General features: G+C 39.3%; 1 protein-coding gene across 2 annotated transcripts in view; it reads right to left on the reverse strand.

Moving 5' to 3' along the window:
• LOC129672188 (contactin-associated protein like 5-1-like) overlaps positions 1–21362 on the reverse strand; it is a 715327-nt gene that overhangs the window by 296600 nt on the left and 397365 nt on the right. Inside the window, exon 7 of one of the 2 annotated variants that reach the window (XM_055601503.1) lies at positions 10855–10995. In XM_055601503.1, the coding sequence (XP_055457478.1) occupies positions 10855–10995 (141 nt within the window). Of the gene's footprint in view, positions 1–10851; positions 10996–21362 lie in introns of both variants that reach the window. The other variant, XM_055601502.1, reaches the window with a different exon arrangement.

The raw sequence follows: 21362 nt of genomic DNA on the forward strand, positions 1-21362 counted from the left end.
TGCTAGTGCACGTTTCTAATCCCATTAGTTGGGAGATTGGGACAGGCAGATCTCTGTGGAGAAGGGCAGCCTGGTCTACAGCATGAGTACTCAGTCAGCCAGGGATACACAGAGTAACCATGTCTCAAAAACAATCCCACATATGGGTTTGAGGAACACACTAGACTTATTTACTCCTCTTGCCAACATGATCATATTGAATATGTCTCCTTTCTCTGCTTTGAACTACAATTACTATGTTTAGTTGGACTCTTGAGGAATGGTAACTGACCCAATCTTATCACCACTGTCATAGCCTTGCCTCTGACTCTTGCAAGTGTATATGTGTGTGTGTCCTTGTCCTAGTTCTTTTTGTGGAACAATCTGACTAGTATAAATAGCAAGTGGAAAAATAAATACTAGGCTTATTTTCAATACACTTGCAGTTACACTTGGGTGAGAAGGAGAAGCCTGACTCCTGTAACCCATTGCTTACACAATGAATAAACTTCAAGCAGGAAAGAACACATGGTTCCTACCTGCTAAAGGTTTAGCATCTGCCTTGTTTGTGTGTCCCACAATCCTACTAGAGTGTGAAAACACCATCACAGCAAATGAAGCTTTTAACTCAGTCATCTATCACTTGAAATTGTTGCTATGGCAATGTGACTCATGAACACTTTGAGCCTAATTCCTCTACCACAAGTGACCTCTCCAGATTCCACACTACCCATATTCTCTTGCAATTTCCCAGTGAGCCTTATTCTTTGCCCACACCTGAGTTCTTTGCATTCCTCTACATCCTAAGTCCTGCCTTCCATGGTGGCTTTCAAATGGTCTATTTTACCTGCACACATCTGCATATTTCTAAGAATATCCTATAAAAATAATCAGACTTTATGGCAAATTTGTTAGCGTATAATAGGGTGAGAGAAGAGTAAGGAATGATCGAGAGTGAGAGAGAGAGAGAGAGAGAGAGAGAGAGAGAGAGAGAGAGAGAGAAATTATGGCCAATATAGAACTCTTCCCTGCCCAGGCTACTTACAAATAAATTGCACTAGAAACGGGAGAAAATCGGGTCCTGTGTTAGTGGCAGATAAAGGGTCGTCAGCCTCCTGGCCCAGAGGTATTCTGAGCACATACTTTCCCCACAGTAACGTGACTTGCAGGTCTGGATCACGGTCCATCACTGAGTGCAGCACAGCAGTAACTAAAGGCAGAGGCCAGGAGCCAGCAACAAAGGCAGAAACCCTTTAAGAAAGCTGCTAATATATTTTCTCCCCATGACTTGCTCAGCCTGCTTTCTTAAACAATCCAGGACCACCTGCCCATGGGTGGTACCACATAGAGGGGACTGAGTCCTCCCACATACATCATTAATCAAGAAAATGCCCCACAGCTACAGGGGGGACAAAGTGAATAAAGTATAAGTAATAAAAAATTAAAAAAAAAACCTAGAGAACATAAAGTAAAGGCCATGCTATAGACACCTAATCTGTCAAAACTAGGAATCCAAATGAACTCTGGATGAATTTTTTTGTTGCTTGGTGGGGGAACAGGAGGAAGGGAGGGAAGGAAAAAAAAAAGAAAATGCCCACAGACTTATCTACTGGCCACTAGCCTTCTCTCTCATTCTGAACAGTATCCTTTCTTTTTTTTTCCTCAGTAAACAATTTTTATCTATTTCTCTGTATCACTGCTCGAATGATTTGAGGCAAGAGGACAAGAAAATCATGACATCCTCCAAATTCCTTTCTGCTTCTGTAAGAGTTGGCCATTAGATAGCGAATACATAGCAATCTTTATTTCAGTTTTGAGAAGGAATTGAAAGTGTTACACAGACCTGGAATCTAGTCATAAATATATATGGTGATTGATGATTAAACCCAGAAAAATCACATATATATATATATATATATATATATATATATATATATGCACACGTGTAATTATTTCACACTGTATTAGAAGAATGGCAACACGGGGCTTAATTTAAATGGAAAAAAAAACCAACATGTAATGTTGGTCTTGTCTGGTATGTCTGTTTATCCCAGGTCTTACATGAGTCCTCTTTTTTTGTAACCTAGATTGTTGGAGCATATGGTTCTAGGACTCTCAAAGGATCTTACATTCTTAGATAATGAACACACATAATTTATCATATCATTTCTTCATAAGGGAAGTCATATCTGAATCTTTCTATTATTGCAATGAGAAATCTAATTCAGTATAACATCTTAAAGATATTTTCTTTGGGTAATACTGCACCTTCCTTTCTAGGCTTCTTTCCCCAGTTTCTGCCTCACTGCAGGAGAGAATCCAATACTCAATCACTACAGCTGATAGTAATGTGAGTGTGCATGCATCTGTATGCGCATGTCCCAGAATGGTTGTGTGTGTGTGTGTGTGTGTGTGTGTGTGTGTGTGTGTGTGTGAACGTTCCTTGAAATATGCTCTTGGGAGTGATAACCCTTGTTTTTGAGACAGAGTTGCTCTATGAGACTTGGGACTTACAAAATTCAGCTAGGCTGGCAGGGCAGTTAGCCCCAACATCTTATTTTCACCTGTCATCACTGACAGTACAAGCACACGATACCATAGATACCATACCCAGCTTTTAAAGTGAGTGCCCAGAGTAGAATGCAGATCCCCAGTGTTTGCATAGGAGCCAGATTTTATGAAATTAACTATCTCATTGTCCAATGATATGTGCATATTAGCATAGGACAGCATATAAAACTTAAGAAAAGTTATTTTAAATGCCATCAGCAGGGAGTGACAACTAACTACCTAACTATCCCTTCTCTTTTTTCTCTCCGTGCTAAAGTGTTTTCTCAAAATAATGTTTCATTAATACTGAATTCTATACAGAATTAGTATGGCTGACTTCACTGGAGATGATGGAGTGAGAGAATTCTATTCAGCAGCTTAGCAGGGTGCTGGTAGAGGGGTCACACAATAAAAAGCAGAGGAAACCAGCAAGGGGGGGATACAGGTTCTGAGCAGCCTTCTCCTTCCAAATATATTCAGGTCATTATGCCATCACTTGAAGTATGTCAAATGTTGACTGAAATGCAAGAAAATCCAACTAAAAGGTTTCAACCATGGCAGATGGGCTCATCAAAACAAAGATCTTGTATTAATAACACAATTATAGTGATTTTCTCATGATTGATGGGTGGGATATTGTTACAGCAGTTTGTTCCTTTTTTTTTTTTTCAATGACTTTGAACAGGGAGGATTGCGTACCATTGAAGTCTTTGCAATTCGAACACTTCAGTATAAATCAAACACATTGGTCCTGATCTTTACATGCAAACATCTGTTCAGAAGTTGTTGCTGTTCTGAGACACTGTGGATATTGGCATGGTCGATTTTGCTACTCAAGTTAAGAAAATAGGTGTGATTTGTCTTTCCTGAATACAGAGTCAGGAAACTTCTGATACCATTGAAAACACCCAAATTGCCCACTGAGACAAACTTGTTTCCCTATACAACTCTCAGTAGGAGATATCAAATAAAATAAACAAACTACTTTCTTACAACTAAAATAACTTAAAACCTTTGGGAACTTGTTTTTAGTTCTACCTTATTAATAAATCAAACAATGTCCTGTATAAACCCATCTTATAAATTTGTTTACAAAAGCGAGTTTTGTTTTTTTTTTAATTTATAAATGTTAACACAAATTATATCCTCAGATGAATGCAACCCTTTGTATGGGCATATCAGGATACCAAAGCATGACTTGCCTTTGATAATCCCATGCCTATATTATTAGTGTGATTTCCAGAATGTCATTTTCTCTAGTTTTAATAAGTTTCCAACAATGCCTCACATTGGTTCATCCTGAAATTCTTTTTTCATTGAAGCGATTTTTCTGAATGAAGGTCTCTGAAATGACTTGTGCTTCTGATAGTAATGCTATAAAGGTATAGCATTTCACCTTTGCTACTGGCATTTCCAAAACATTCTGAACCCAGCACACAGCATAGGTTGATTGGTTAACAGGCTCTTTAGTCATATTGAAGCATATCCAGAAAATTCATAACTTATTAAGCTGAGATAAGATGCTGGTAGAAATGAGAATTCTGAGGGACATTTGCAGAGAATACATTACTGTGAACCAGTTTTATATTTTTTTTTACAATTAAACAGTGCCTATTTGGAACAGTACAGATTGAAAACTACACAGAGAAAAATAGGACTCAATTCGCAAAGTAAGACCTAGGAAGAACTAACCTTTTTGAACTCTGGAATGCAGGCAAGCAAAGCTCTGCCCAGTCCTCTGCTAAAGAACAAAGAAATATTCAGTGATATTTCCTCCTCCCTTTGCCTATCATATTTTTTTTTACATGCAAAGTTAGTGTATTAACACTTCATTTGTATGGTATAGAGAAATCAAGCAGGAAGTGAGCTGGAAGTTTCCTCCCTGCAAGTTAACTTTCAGAGTCCCAGAAGGTGAGACAGGCTGTTTGGAAACCTATGAAATAAGAGCCCAATCAGCCAGGCAATATTGCCCACCTGTGCACCAATGACTCTGTGGTTACCGTAGTAACCACTTTCTGATTAGATATGAGGTCTACTCTACACCAAGGAAGTAATTCCTGATACTGTAAACTTGGTCAGAAAACTATGGTCATTGAGGACACAGGCCATAGAGGAAAACTGAATACTGATGTTTAGCTAAATTGATATAATATCAAACTACCTTCTAAAGTATTTGCATTTATATCCATAAACAAATGCTACTTTTAACCTTAATATGTGAAACCTCTCTATACAATGAATCATGGTGAATGAAAAGACCCATGACTATATAAGTTCCTGAGAATAAGGACAATTCCTCAGTCATGAACAAGACATTTATACTGTCTCCTCTAAGGCTTAGGAAGTAGTACAGAAGAGGTGAGCAGGAAAGAATATAAGGGCCAGAAAATAGAGAGAAAGGACATGAAAGGTCTGTGTGTGTGTGTGTGTGTGTAAGACAGATGCTGCAGTTATGAATTCACAGCACATGCAGATGCCTGCATTAACTTTGCACAAGAATGAGCCCATCAGCAGTCAGGCACAGATGAAGGATGGACTCTAGACCCTACCTGTCACTGAAGAACTAAATGCTACCAGTAGGTTCAGGGAGGGGAAAGGCACTGCCTCAAATTATGTAACAGCTGAAGACTCTGCCTTGCTCTAAAGGATATATCCAAGCCAGTGGTTACAGAGATAGCTCTGACTAAACTAAATGGGCTTCAGAACAAAAGTCATGAATCTGGACAAAAGTAGAGAAGAGATGGGGCTTGACAGACATAGGAGGGGAGATAAAAAGGATGGTGAGTAAGAGAGTACTCAGAATGCATTATGTACATTTAAAATCATTCAAAGTACAAAATTAATTTTATAAGATGAACTATAGGTGTCTTAGGGATAAAATATTTTATACACAAAACTTTACAATATTTTATGCTAATTAAAATAGTGTTTTAGCAAGGGTATAGGGGGTCTGGTCTAAAGAAAAATTTCAAAGAAACATACAGAGCAAATCTCCAATCTGTGACTCCCTCACAGAATCTATGGCAAAAGAAAAAGTCCTTGTCCGTGATCAGAAACCTTCCACTAGTCTATACCAAAAGTCCTGAAATAATTATCCTTTTTGAGAAGACTGCTCTTTCACAATGTGTATAATGGTAGAGACTGGAAATGAATTAAAATCATCTGCATCGGCAAATGGTGGGATCTAGAAAAGATCATTCTGAGTGAAGTATCCCAGAAGGAGAAAGACAAACATGGAATATACTCGCTTATATAGCAAGATATGATAAACATAATGAAATCTATACACCTAAAGAAGATAATCAAGAAAGCGGACACGGGGTATGATGATCAATCCTCATTTAGAAAGACAAATGGGATATGCATTGAACGTATGACAGGAGTCTACTGCAGAAGGCATCTGAAAGACTCTACCTAGCAGTGTATCAAAGTAGATACTAGGACTCATAACCAAACCCTCGGCAGAGTGCAGGGAATCATATAAAAGAAGGGGAGTTTGATGTGGAAAGGATAGGAGCTCCACAAGGACCAAACATATCTGGGCACAGGGTCTTTTCTGAGATGGACACTCAACCAAAGACCATGAGAGGATAAAACCTAGATCCTCTGCTCGGATGTGACCCGTGATAGCTCAGTAATCAATTGGCTTCCCATAATAAGGGGAACAAGGACTATTTCTAACAGGAACTCAATGACTGGCTCTTTGACCTCCCCACCTCCCAAGGGTGGAGCAGTACTGTTAGGCCACAGAGGAGGACTTTGCAGCCAGTCCTGAAAATACCTGATAAAAGGAAGTCATATGAAAGGGGAAGAGGTCCTCCCCTATCAGTGGACTTTGAAAGGGGCAGGGAGGAGATGAGGGAGGGAGGGTGGGACTGGGGAGGGAATGAGGGATACAGCTGGGATACAGAATTAACAAAATGTAACTAATGAGAAAAATAAAATAAAAAAAAAGATGATTACTGGGGCTGGAGAGATGGCTCAGAGGTTAAGAGCTCTGGCTGCTCTTCCAAAGGTCCTGAGTTCAATTCCCAGCAACCACAAGGTGGCTCAGAACCATCTATAGTAAGATCTGGTGTACAGGCCGAATGTTGTATAAATAATAAATAAATCTTAAAAAAAAAGATGAAAAAAAATCATCTGCATCAATCTCTTCCCCAGTTTTGTTCCCTGGAAGCTGCACAGAGCAGACATTACTGGGTCTCCTGACAGTTTGACTTTAGTTGAGTTTTCTGACTTACAGGACTGCTTTAAACTTACCAGTGAAAGATTGCTGGCTGGAAACTCCAGAAGTGTGGGTCTGTGGCTCATCGTTATGTTAGAAATCTACCCTCTTTTGAGGTATTACTTATTTGTCAATCTTTTGTTGGCTTTGTGAACTACAAGTCATGGCTGAAATGAGCCGTCCCTGATAGAGCTCTTCTATAATGGCCAAGTATGGGCAGTTGTTTTTTTTCCTAGCCAAATTTTGGCTCACTGATTTGGATTATAAGTGCATTTTTCTTGAACATCTCACTAACTTAAAATGATTTTACTACCTACTCACATCATTTAAATACCCTATGGAAGACTCCTGAAAACTATGATGCTGAGTTGGGAGATGGCTACAGATAGCAGAGCTATCTCAGATTGCACTTACTGAGCAATCACTAAAAATGGTGGTTGTATCCCCGCGTCTTTGTAACAAGCCATGGATCGGGCACAAGCTTGAAGTCTGAGGTGGGAAAAAATAGTACTGTTGGGCCTCTCTGACTCCCAGCTAAGCTGAGAGCATAAATTCCAGGTTCCAAGAGACACTTAGTCAAAGGAATCTGAGAAGAGTGAAAAGAGATACAACATGAGTTTTCTGGGTTTTGCACATGTATGTACATCTGCATACATACATATGCATATATTCACACACATATATATATATAATATATATATATATATAAAATTACGGATTCTATGTATATTATACATAAATAAATTTTTAAAATGAGTAAGAAAGCTGTCATATTCTTTGTTTTAAGTGATATCTTGAGCATAAACAATAAATAATAGCTAAAGAGAGGCAAATCAATTATTTCTAGTCATTTTCAGTTTGACTATTTGTTCGTACCACTCCACCACCAGCCTCTGCCTTGGGAATTTCACGTAATGGCAAGAATGTAGAGACTGGAGAGGGAAACATCAGAAATAGAATATAAAATAGGCCAGTTGGCAGAGAGAGAGAGATGTCCACACAATTTCATCATTCAAACACTGATCATTTCCTTGGCAATAAAACCCTGGGATGGACTTGAGTCACCTAGCAACAACACAAAGCAGATAATGAATCTGGTCACTATTGTAAAAGGGCCCAAAGTTAAAAATCAGAATGAGTTGGGGTTAAGTCTAAGTAGACTTGTTACTCAGATAGAAGCTTCATTGCCTGGTACACACATCATGGAGGTATGATTTGCAGCTTCTTTTCTCTCTGGAACTCCCCAAATCCATTTACAGTGAAATGTTGTGACTTCTTCTACCCTCCATTTTGGCTCTGACTGGAGATGTTAAATAAAGTGTGTCTGACATTTTGTTAAGATTTTTTTAACTGAGTGTATATTTTGTCCGTGTAAACACATTCAGGAGCCCATGGATACTTCAGACGGTACTGGATCACCTGCAGCTAGAGTTATAGTCTGTTGTGAACCATCTGATGTGGATTCTAGGAATCATATCCAGGTCCTCTGCAAGAAATGTCCAAACTGATGAGCCTTCTCTCATCCCTTGACTCTGATTTTAAGACATACATCACAGAAAATGTAGCAGACCAAGACTGAAATTTCTTTTCTTTTGACTGATTTCAGATTCTATTAGAGGGGCAACTGCAGAATTCTATCACTGTGCTGAACTGTTATTTACGGAAAATGTTCATTGTGGGTGTTTGTTGTGTTTCTAATCATCATCAAACTACAATAACATGTTTCTAGGTAAAAAGTAAACACACTCAGCATTGGCAAGGTCGAGCTTCAATCACTGGACATCAAGAAAAGCCAATTAAGCATTTGTTAAGCTAAGGAAAAAAGTGATCTTGATTCAGTCTAATTTGTGGAGAAAGATTTCAAAGCAAGCTCTTGATTTTTTTTCCCCAAACAGCTGTAACAATTTCTAATTTGATGTATCAGAAAACTATCAATCCTGAGACTGCCCCTGTGCTTCTTGATTTACAAGTTCAGGGAGAGCACCAGTTCAAATTAAGGCTGCTTTTTATCTTTGGGGAAATAATAGGCTTCTTCACAGATTCATTTATTTATTCAACAGATGGTCTATAAGCAGCTGGTGCCAGGTCAGGCTTTCTTCTCTGGCTAAGAACCAAAGTCTGGAGGAAGCCATACTTAGAGAATGCCCACCTGAAATCTGCCTGGCCACAGAATGAGGCTCTGAGAGATTATGCCATCAACACTGTGTCTAAGAGCCACAAGAGTGGCATGTATCTTCTTGTGACAGCACAGAACAGAGTTTCATGGAGTTTCTTTCATTTGGGGTAGGAGCAGAATTTGGATGAAGAAACAAAATTGAAACATAGACAAGAAAGGTGCTCACTATAGTTTGAGAAAACAAAACAAAGCAAAAACAGGATGCTTGCTATCAAGATACAATGGATGCCAATGCTTTGCTCCTTCTAAAGAAGTATCTGGGCTTACAGATCAGGCTGGTCAGAGGTTTAGTCAAGGGACACAAGGGGAAAATAATCTGTGATAGTGTAGGAAGAGCACATCCAGTGGGAAAACTACAGAAGAGAACAGAGGTCTTCTCCCTGTATCCTGTTCCTTCAGGCTGTCAACCCTGCCACCCCAGACTACATATGGCCTCTGGTTTTACATTTGTGTGTGTGTGTGTGTGTGTGTGTGTGTCAGTGTCAGTGTGTCAAAGTCATCCTTCTTCGCTGAACTTCTCACAATGTCCTTTGACACTCTAAATTTTCTTCTTTGGTCTCTTGCCTGAATATCAGACTTTGATACTTTTGAGTTCCAGGGATCATTGGAGGGAATAGAAAAGTTCCTTCCTTCCATCATTGTTCCTCAATGTGTGTGTTTGTATATATGCATGTGTCTGTGTGTAAACATGTATGAAAGTGGAGGCACATGTGTGTGCACAAGTTCTTGAAGAGGCCAGCAGTCAACCTATAATAACATTTCCTCAGGTGTTGTTTATGTAGTTTAGTGAGACAGGTTCCTTCACCAGTTAGGCTAAACTGCTGGCCAGCAAGCCCCAGAAATCAGATTATCTTCTTAGTGCAGGATTGTGAGAACATGCCTCTCTGCCTTTCTTTCACTATTAGTATGAATATACATTGTATATGTATATGCCTTATGTGTATGTGTGCATGTGAGTACACACTGGCACACATGTGATACAGAACACATAGAAGTCAAAGGAAAATGTTTGAAAGTTAATTTTCTCCTACCTTGTTTGACGTAGGCCAGTTCTCTCACTCCACTGGGTGGATGCCCAGAATCAAAGTCAGGATGTCAACCTTTGCAGAAAGTCCTTCTACCCAGCAATCCATTTCACTAGCCCTAAACGTCTTCCTTCTATTCTCACATTGGGATTTTGTACATGCCATATCCCTGACTAGAAGACCTTTCTCTCTGCCTGGAATTATCTGCAAGTCACTTGCTCTTCAAAGTCAGGGACAGAAATTTCAGAGCCTTATGTAGCAAAGGCTGGCCTCAGAGCAACTATGTAATGGAGCATGACTTAAAATTTGGATCTGTTTGCTTTCACCTCCCATGTGCTAGGATTACAAGCATGCAGCACCATGATAATTGAGCTTTGAGTATGCAATATTTCCCATCAGCTCACATATTTGAATGCTTAGCATCCAGGAGGTACTCCTGTTTAGGAAGGTGGTGTAACCTTGAAGATGTGAGACTTAGCTGTGGGTTGGTCACTGACAGAGGGCCTGGGGCTTTCATAACCTGGCCACAAGTTCTGTTCACTCTGCTGCTTAAGTAGGATGTCACCAGTGAGCCCCCTACATCTATGGCCATTTCTTCTCTATCTTAATGATATATATTCACTCACACTATGAGCCAGAATAAATCCTTCCTACTTTAAATTGCTTCTTGTCAGGCAAGTTATAAAATTAACTAAAACTTCTATTTTGTGTTGTGAGATAGAACCCAAGCTTTCTTGCATGACAAACATTCACTCTTCCAACTGAACTACATACCCAGCCTTGGCTGATGAAAATCCTAAATGCATAAGATAAACATAGTGTGAAGAGGTAGAGTACCAAGATCAAGACTTATCCAAAGTCCACAAACCACCAGCTAACAGAGATAGCAGACTTACCACAGAGTAGATCTGATGCTTTCGTCGTTTGGCCAAGTCAATTATGTTCACTCCATTGTAGTAAAGGTTTTCAATACAGCCGTGGAAGTTTTTCTTTAAAAAGGTCCCAGGTTTGCCTGGTACTGGAATTCCTCCAAAACTGAGCTTTATGGTGGAAGAAATAAAAATCAACATTTAGTTACAAGCTCTAAAGAAGTAGGAATGTAAGAGAATAAGTACATTTCTCTAGATTTAATCATATGTGTGAGCCAAGCGGCTTTTGGAAGCACAGATACCACTTGATTACTCTTTTAAAAGATCCTGATTAGCCCATGTAAAATTATCTGTACTTGCTTCCCTCCTAAGGACTTACTTCACAAAACCATTTTCATTTCTTTAGTAAAAATTTTTAATACTAAATAAAATAGTAATTTACAGAGAAAAAAATGATAAAAGAAAAAAAATCACCATCTTTATCTGTAGCACAGCAGTAGAGGGGACACAGCCTTAAAAAATAAACAAACCTAAGGAATAAAACAAATTATTATTCACTCACAACAAAACCTGGTTCTAAAATCCATGTTACCCAAACAGCTTAGATGCATAAGGTTGTTCCCCAACTGTTATCTATAAGGATTAAAGATTGAAATAACGCAAAGTGTCCTATGGATTTAAGAAGCAATTAAGAATCAGCATCATTTCTGTTCGTGAAACATTTTTAAAATGATAAAAACATTTTGGTGATGGTAAAAAGACCATGGGCTATCAGGGTAGGTTTAGAGGGAGGACGTGTCTTAGGTTAGTGGAAGCTATGTGATATAATTTCATGCATCTATACACGAAAATGCAAATCAATGTATACATTAACACCTCATGGACTATGGTATAAAGTTCAGGTGTGTGGTCCTGGGTTCCAACTCCAGCACTGCCTCTTCTCACCAAATAACAACCAAGGCAATGAAAAATTCTCCAGTTTATTCAGTATTGTGTCTAATGTAATTGCTTGGTTCAGAAACTTACTATGATTATGTAGCAGACACTGGGTAAAGTGCATACCTAAGCCAGATGCGGAAGGCAGAAGGATTCTAAGTCTGAAGCCAGCCTAGGCTACATACTGAGACCCTGTCCCAAAACCTTACTGTTGAGGATGCAGCTCAGACGCTGGACTCAGTAACAGAGCCCATTCGCACAAGCAACATCCTGGGTTTGGGGGATACACATGAACTTGATTGGCTGCAGTACCTGATCCTAGGATTGTTTTGCTTCTGCTTTAGGTTCAGTGATGCTGAATAAACCCAGCCTTCCCACTAACCAGCCATCTCACAACTGGGTCACCTGCTGACTGTTACTATACAGGAAACAAGACTCTTACAACTATTAGAAATCCCAAAGGTCATGGCCAAGCAGTGATGTCTTCGAATAATGTCCTGAGATCTACCCATATGTTGCGTGTGTCAGTAGTTCTTTACTTATTCTTTACTTCCGCTTCCCCCAAGTTGTTTCAAATTGTCATTTCTAAGGAAAAAAGAGGGGGGAAAAATCCTCATTCACTTGAAAGATGAAGGTTCCTGCTTAGGTTAAAATATTTTAACCTGTGCCTTGTATTAAAGTTTGGCTCATAAATAGAAAAAACAGACTTCTGTTCTCTAAATGTTTTTCCTTCTCTCTGAGACAAGGTTTATATGTTTACCCCTGACTGTCCTGGCACTCACTGTGTAGACCAGGCTGGCCTCAGACTCAGAGACCCACCTGCCTCTGCCTCCCAAGTACTTGGGATTAAAAGTGTGCACTGCCGCCACCGTGGCTCCCCAAGACAGTTACTAATAGAGAACTTTGTTGTTGTTATCAAGGCTAGGAGCCAGAGACCAGTTGGCACTCCCTTTCTTACACTGCTTCAGTCATAATCAAGACATAAGTAACCATAGTATTTCCCTGTGTTTCTACTTGGAATTTCCAGTAAGAGTAGAATTGTCAATGCCACTTAGACATATGCTCTTTTTAAATTGAGCCCTCCGAGTTTCACCCAAAAAAGTGATATGGGTGCAATAATAGTGCAATATTTGTATTGCACTATAGAAAACAATATTAAGCCAGGTATGGTGGCACACGCCTTTAATCCTAGCTCTTGGAAGGCAAAGGCACTGGGACCTCTAGGTTCTAAACCAATGTAATCTACTTAGCAAGTGCCAGGACAGCCAAAACTACAAAGAGAGACTTCGTCTCAAAACAGAAGAGAAAAAAGGTTAATGGATTAACCAACAGCCTCAGCAACTGTCTTTTGCTATGAATTCTCTAACTTTTATGTGAAACAAGCTGTTTTTCTAGACAATACAAAGAACCTGAGGAAGAAATTAATTTACCATATTTGATTGAATGCTTCTGATAAAATGTTTATTCAAAAATGAATTTAGAGCACAGATTAATTCAACAAAAAAACATTTCTTTCAATTTAGTGCTTGTTAAGAAGCCTACTCTAGAAAGTTCTCTAAAGAAGCACTTTACTGTGGGAAGTTAGGTGCCCTCAGGTGTCTTTGGCAGAAGTATTAGTACAGGGGAAACTGGACTAGAAGAGTTGTTCACCCCTGGAGTAGCATTTCTTAGGATTTCTGTCTCCTAGTCTCTTGCTGTTCAAAAGATCATGGGTGCTGTTTTAATTGGAATACAAAAATGATGGGATTTATATTATCCAGCTTCTGCAGAATAAACTCATTGGTCTGGGTTCTGGCCAATTGGTAAAAAAAAAAAAAAAAAAAAAAGAATCAGCATCATACAACTATTAGCATGACCATTATTAACACTTTATCGCAAAATAGGAAATAAATAGAATTTTGATTGGGAAGCACAAGAATTATAATTGGTTGTGAAGTTTGGATTCAGCGATGCCAAAATTGTACACACAATGGCCAGGAGATGGTCAGTGGGTAAAAGTACTAGCCATGCAGGCTCAATGACCCAAGTTTGATTCCTACAACTATTGTTGAAACAAAACAAAACGAACAAGCAAAAAACATAAAACAGCAACAGCATCAAAATATCAAGCAAATTGAGGTAGCCTGCTAGCCTGCATCTGTGATCCAAGCAGTACTCTGAATATCTGGTAGGCTAGAACAGGAAAATCATCCAGAAACTCACCAACCAGCTAATCAGGAGTCCACACTGCAGAAGCTAAAGCAAGAGAGACTGAGCCTCAAGGTGAAAAGTAAACAACTAGTGAAAGTTGTCCTCTCACCTCCGCAGGCATGACATGGCATGTACACAACACACACACAGACACACAGACACACAGAAACACAGAAACACACACACATCTACAAAGTTGAGATACAGAAGTGCATTTTAGTGGCAGATGTCTGGGATGATTACAGGATGCTAGTTTTGTTTACTATGTATATTTTCAGTAAATTAAAACAATAATTTGTGATGGATATAGTAAAGAACAAAATTTCTGTTGGGAATACTCTCTTGCTGTGCAAGACAAGGGGGTAGTAACTATCTTCTCATTTGCCTCACACTCATTAATCAGTAACCAAGCTTTCTCCATTGCTTTGAAACGTCATATTACCTAGGACTTTCTTCCCCTTTGCATCTCTTTCTTCCCGTTCTTCTCTGTATACCCCCTCTCTCCTCCCTCTCCTGTCTCCTTTTTCTCTCTTCTTTTTCATCTGTCTCCGCTATGTCTTCCCCATCTGCCGTTCTATCTCTCCTCTCTCTTTAATGGCAGGCATGGCAGGCAGAGCCTGGGAGCTGAACTTAACCTAATTCACCTTATGTTCAAAATGGAGGCTGAAAAACAAAATGGCTGCTGTTATGTTAAAGATGAAAACAGGTGTTAACAGAGGATGTTAACAGAGTAGCTACAGTTATGCTAAGAACTAAATAGGTCTCAAAGGAGGGGGTATAAGTTTAAGCAGGTTAGGCTTAAACACCATCATTATTCAGATGTGAAGAATTGAGCCTAAACTATTTTCAATAAATTTGAAAGGAATTTTTTATATTTTTACTATAATGGGACTGTATTCTGCTTATTACTTTTTCTTCAGATTTACTTTCTAAAAGTAATTATAATGCTTTCAGGCATTTTTAAATTTGAAGTGGTTCTTTTTCTATAAACATATATTTGTGTGTGCCTTTTTTAGGGAATTTCTTTGCATTTGGAGTATATGATCATAGGATAGGCACAAAGCACTTTACTTTTCAATTTTATTTTATTTTTCTGATCAAAGTTCCTAAGACTTGGCCAAAATATTTCAAAGAACTTGAACCAATGATTATATAGACCTTTGTAGAATTAAGTAACTTTCTATTTTTTTAGTTACACAAATCAGTGATTCCGACTTCTTATTTGAGAAAATATTTTTTCCACACATACTGTATATTGCTTATTTACTTTCTTTATTATTGACATATTGTAAGTAAGAATGAATTGTAATTTTATTCTTTGCTATTTTTTCAAAAATGAACATTATAACATGTAAAAAGCATTGTGTTTATACTATAAGTTGAATTGTCGCACAAAGTCTTAAGTTCCCAGACTCACTGTGAACTTATTGAAGGACTCTGTATTTTATTTGCCTAAAAATGGAGATGAATACATTTTTAAGTAGAAAATCAACTTGAGCTTTAATTTCTTTGTTAAAGTCTAGATTTGTCTGATATTAAATAAGGAATTCATGTTTGTAAATCTTGGAAAAGATTAAAAATCTCCCATGTAAAATATTGATAATTAACAAAGGTATTTTTAAAATTTTTTAATTAATTAATTAATTTTTATTTTTTACAATTTATTCACTTTGTATCCGGACTCCTTCCCTCATCTCCTCCCAGTCACACCCTTCATCCTTTTTTCCCTCCTGTCTCAGTCCCCAGTCCACTGAAAGAAAGAGTCCTCCTCCCCTGCAATCTGACACTGCCCTATCAAGTCTTACCAGGACTCCTTGGATCTACTTTCTAGGTGGCCTGGCAAGGCCACACCACCAGAGGGAAGTGAATAAAGAGCAGAACACCAAGTTGATGTCAGAAAAGGAACTTATGCTGCCCTTGCTGGGGAACCCACATGGAGACTGAGCTCCATACATTAGAGCAGGGGGTCTAGGTATTCTCCATTCATGGGCCTTGGCTGGTGCATCAGTCTCTCGAGGGCCTCCTGGGCCCATATTCTGTTGCTTTGTTGGTCTCCTTGTGCAGATCCTGTCCTATGCAGGTCCTTCTGTCTTCCCTCCCCTTCCTCCATAAGATGCCCAGTGCTCCACCCAAAGTTTGGCTGTGAGTCTCTGCATCTGCTTTGACACACTGTTCAGTGGAGCTTTTCATAGTTAATCTATGGTAGACTCCCAATCTGTTCCCCCTCTTCTACTGCTTCTGGTTTCTATGCTATTTGCCCTTCTGAATGAGATTTAAGCATCCTCCCCAGGGACCCCCTTGTTGTTTAGCTTCTCTAGGTCTGTAGATTTTAGTATGGTTATCCTATATTGCATGGTTAATACCCATTTATAAGTGAGAACATATCATGTGTGACTTTCTAGTTCTGGGTTACCTCACTCAGGATGATCTTTTCTAGTTCCATCCATTTGCTTACAAATTTCAAGGTATTCTTGTTTTTAATAGCTTAATAATATTTCATTGTATAAATATAACACAATTTTTGTATCTATTCTTAAGTTGAGAGACATCTAGGTTGTTTCCGTGTCTGAATATTATGAATAAAGCTGCTATGAACATAGTTGAGCAAATGACCTTGTTGAATAGTTGAGTATCTTTCAGATATATGCCCAGTAGTGGTACATCTGGGTCTTGAGGTAGTCCTATTCCCAATGTTCTGAGAAAGTGCCAGTTTGATTTCTAATGCGGTTGTACAAGTTTGCACTTCAAACAGCAGTGGAGAAGGGTTCCCCTTTCTTTACATCCTCTCTACCATGTGTTGTCACTTGAGTTTTTATCTTAGCCGTTCTGATGGTTGTAAGATGGAATCTTAGAACGGTTTTGATTTGCATTTCCTTTTCCAGCAATCTGATGAGCCCTCTGGTGTCACAAACAAGCTGCAGGTGGAAGAATTGCCCTCCTTGATGTTAAATGCATGAAGCTCCAAAACCTTCCTATTATTTCCTTTGACCATGTTACTCTTCTTTTGTCTCATTTCTGCCCTCTTTTTCCTGATCTTTGATGCTACTTTCATGTTAGTAAATTTTCTCATGTACTAAATTTTTTGCTAGCTCAGTTTAGATGTGGATTGCGAAGTTGCCACTTTTGATGTTTTTCAAAATATGTGACTATTTTTTCCTGCCTTTGATCTGATAGTCAATTTGGTGATGGAAAGTCTCCAAAAACTGGTGTAAGCGATTGTCTTCTTTTCCACTCTCCTCTGAAATGTAACCAAGCTGGGCTTTACCAAGCCCACTAATTACGTGAAAATGTCATAGCTATCAGAAGGGGCAGCCCTTCTTTGAAAGGCAGACAAAGTTAATGAGTTTCTGGCACTAAAAAACAATGCCAGAACTCCTTGATTGAGTAAATAAAATAAAATGAGCTAATGATGAGACAACACTATATTATATAATGCAGGTTTACTAGGAGCAGTGAAGGAGTGGGAGGAAAAAGGGCAGCATGCTCTGGGAGGAAAAGAGAGAGATGGAGCAGGAAGGCAATAAAGGCAAAAAGGGATGGCACAACCCAGATGTCTGGATTATACAGTGGCAGTCTTCTGGGAGAGAAGCCCCACCCCTAGGTAGAGGGTCTTGTATGGAAGCCACTTTCTGCAGCAGGTAGGGACTTTTGTTGATAATAAATAGATAATGGGCAAAGAATTTTTTCTGCCTACTCCCGGCTGACATTGGGGATGTTGGTTTGGGAGAGTGAGGCAAAAAGCTGGAATGTTGGCTAAATCCCAAGAACAAGCTGTTCTATTTGCTGTCCAAAATATGTGAGGCCACCTGAAGCTAGGAAACTGCAGGTCCAGCTGATGCAGTCTGTGGGGTTTAGGCCTAAAGCAGCTGAGTTCTGGATGGAACTCTTGAGGAAACAGGATTCCAGAGCATATATATGTTAGAGACAGAAGATAATTTTTAGGAGTTTAACTTTTAGGAGCTTGGTATTGGTAGTTAGGGGAGGGGAGTCCCAAAACCAGGGAAGGAATTCCATCCTCAGGAATAGGCAGGCTGGGAAACAGGCTGTTGATAGATAATACCTATCAGGAGCATGACATGTGGATTCCCGTGGATCTCTTGAAGCTTACAAGACTCTTTATAAGTTTACAAAAAGAAACAAATCAGCTTGAGAGCAATTTAAAACCTGATTAATGTTAAAGCTATGAACAGTCTTAACACAAAACCAGTAGGATAGTGAGAGGAACAATTTTTATATAGTTAAAATTACTTTCTTATCATCAACCTTAAAACACATTCTAAAACCCTCAAACACTTTATCAGAAGCCCGGACCTTATATAAACTGTACATTTTTTTAGAGGGCAGGTGAAGCCGTAGTTTCAACTGATCTTCAAACCCATCAGAGAATTGGGACAGATAAATAACCTCAGAAAGCATAATCCAAGTGACCTATTTATTAACTAATATGACAGAAGTTTACCCATTATACAGACATCTCTCCTATTAGGCTGCTATGGTGCCAGTGGCTCTTATGGGAACATGTCCTAGGGTAGCATTGCAGCATTAGTCTTCGAGTGCTGGGCCCAGCAAATCTGAGAGGCCTTTCCTGTGGAAGAGGAATTTGGGAGAGTGACTGACCTTACTTTGTCTAAGCAAAACAGGGCAGTCAGCTCTCCAGTTCGGTCAGGGCCTGAGCAGCAGAGCAGTTGGGGTAGTCCTCCCCACTATCACAGTACACAAGGGGAGTCATCCGTCCTTGTGCCCAAAATCTTTCTGGAAGCCTTGGGTCACCACTCGAAGCTGAGGGCTCTGTCATATCAAGCTTTTTATTAAGTATTTAAATCTACTATTCTGCAGATTTTCTGACAAGCTTGAGGACCACGATCTATTAAGTGTAGCTGAGCCAAAAAACTTGATGCAAACTGAGTCACCTAGAAGAAGGAAACCTAAATTAAGAAAATACCTCTGTCAGAGTACCTTATATGAAGTCCCTGGGGAAACTTTCCCAAACCAATTAATAATTGGTTTGAGAGGGCCAAGACCATTGTGGCCAGTGCCAGCTTTGGTTAAGTGGTCCTGGGCTACAGAAGAAGGCAAGCTGATCAAGCCATGGGAAAGGATCCAGTAAGCAGTACTCTTCTATAGTCTCTGCTTATGTTCCTCACTTTACTGCGTATCTAGAAGTATTAATAAGATAGAATAAACCCTTTCCTCTTCAGTAGGTTTTGGTCATGGAATTTATCACAGCAATAGAATGAAAACTGGAGTAAAGTTCCAAGGATGGGACTCAGATCCTCAGTTTCAAAAGGCAAACCCTTTTCCAACTGAGCCATTTCTCCTGTGGGCCACTTGAAACTTCAGGAGGGACAGCCCGACCTAAACATTTGGAATTCAGATATGGTGGATATCATTAGAAATGAAACCGGAAACCTCAATTTTCTGATGAAATTTGTGTTTTTAAGCATTGACTTGAATTCAAATGCCTGAAACTTCCACTCTGTGATAATGGACTCTAACCTCAAATTTATGAGCCCCAAATAAGTTACCCTGGTCAATAGGAAGTAACTAACGAGGACAGGGTTCCCCTTTATCCTGGCGCATGCCAAATCAGCAAGATTGGTTGACAAGTGAGTCCCAGGGTTCCAACCATCGCTGCCACCACCAACACTGAGATTATAAATACGTGCCACAGCATCAACACTTTTGGTCAGTCCTTACACAAGAATGACAAGCATCTTACTGACTGAGCTACCTCCTTAGATCAATCTTGGTTTTAAGAAAACTCAAAGTTACCTAGCCTAAGTATGCTATCAGCCCACCAGCCTTACCTGGTAGTTCGCCACATTGCCCTAGACACAGACAATGAACAAATCCATGCTCTTTAAAAGCTGACTACACCCTTTCAAAAAAAAAAAAAAAAAAAGGAAGGCAAAACAGAGTAACAGATGCTGCAAGTGAGTTCAAGTGGCAGCTTTACCACAAGCACTGTTTTCCATGTGTGACTGGATCTTCCACTTGAGGATAGGTCCAGACCAGAGCAATAGTAATGCCTGTGGCTCCTCCTGGCAAATGAGTATATGAGCATCTTCCAAAGACTAACATACCACAAAGGATGAACCAGTCAAATTGGTCTAACATAAATTTTACCAGTGTTGCCTTTCTATATCAGTCACTAGAAAATATCTACATAAAAAAATGAGCATTTTAGCAAGAGTCCTCCCTCTTGATTAGTTTCTTTAGATGTACAGATTTTAGTAGGATTATCCTATATTATATGTCTATATGAGTGAGTATATACTGTGTGTATCCCTCTGCTGCTGGGATAGCTCACTCAGGATTATCTTTTCCAGATCCCACCATTTACCTACAAATTTCATGATTTCCTTGTTTTTTTTTTTTTATTGCTGAGTAATATTCCATTGTGTAGATATACCACAATTTGTGCATCCATTCCTCCACTGAGGGGCACCTGGGCTGTTTCCAGCTTCTGGATATTACTAATAAGGCTGCTACAAACATGGTTGAGCAAATGTCCTTATTGTGTACTTGAGCCTCTTTTGGATATATGCCTAGGAGTGGTATAGCTGGATCTTGAGTAAGCGCTATTCCTAGTTGTCTGAGAAAGCTCCAGATTGCTTTCCAGAGTGGTTGTACAAGTTTACATTCCCACCAACAGTGGAGGAGGGTTCCCCTTTCTCCACAACCTTTCCAGCATGTGTTGTCTCTTGAGTTTATGATCTTAGCCATTCTGATGGGTGTAAGGTGAAATCTTAAGGTTGTTTTGATTTGCATTTCCCTGATGGCTAATGAGGTTGAGCATTTCTTTAAGTGTTTCTCTGCCATTCAATATTTCTCTGCAGAGAATTCTCTGTTTAGCTCTGTACCCCATTTTTTAATTAGATTACTTTATTTTTTGCTGTTTAACTTCTTTAGTTCTTTATATATGATGGATATTAGCCCTCTGTCAGATGTAGGGTGAAGATCTTTTCCCAATCTCTAGACTGTCGTTTTGTTCTGAGGACAGTATCCTTTGTTTTACAGAAGGTTTTCAGTTTCATGAGGTCCCATTTATTAATTGTTGCTCTTAGAGCCTGTGCTGTTGGTGTTCTGTTCAGGAAGTTGTCTCCTGTGCCAATGAGTTCAAGGGTATTCCCCACTTCTTCTTCTAAGTGGTTTAGTGTGTCTAGATTTATGTTGAGGTCTTTGATCCACTTGGACTTTAGTTTTGTGCAGGGTAGTAAGTATGGATCTATTTGCATTTTTCTACATGTAGACTTCCAGTTAGACCAGCACCATTTGTTGAAGATGAGGCTGGACATCAGAAGAAGGAGAAAAGAGGGAACAAGTCAGGAGCCTGACACAGAGGATCTCTGAAAAGCTCTGCCCTGCAGACTATCAGTGTAGATACTGAGACTTATGGGCAACCTTTGGGC

This window comes from Psammomys obesus, unplaced genomic scaffold (genome assembly GCF_907164565.1).
Source record: "Psammomys obesus unplaced genomic scaffold, mPsaObe1.curated_primary_1811, whole genome shotgun sequence".
Taxonomy (NCBI): Eukaryota; Metazoa; Chordata; class Mammalia; order Rodentia; family Muridae; genus Psammomys; species Psammomys obesus.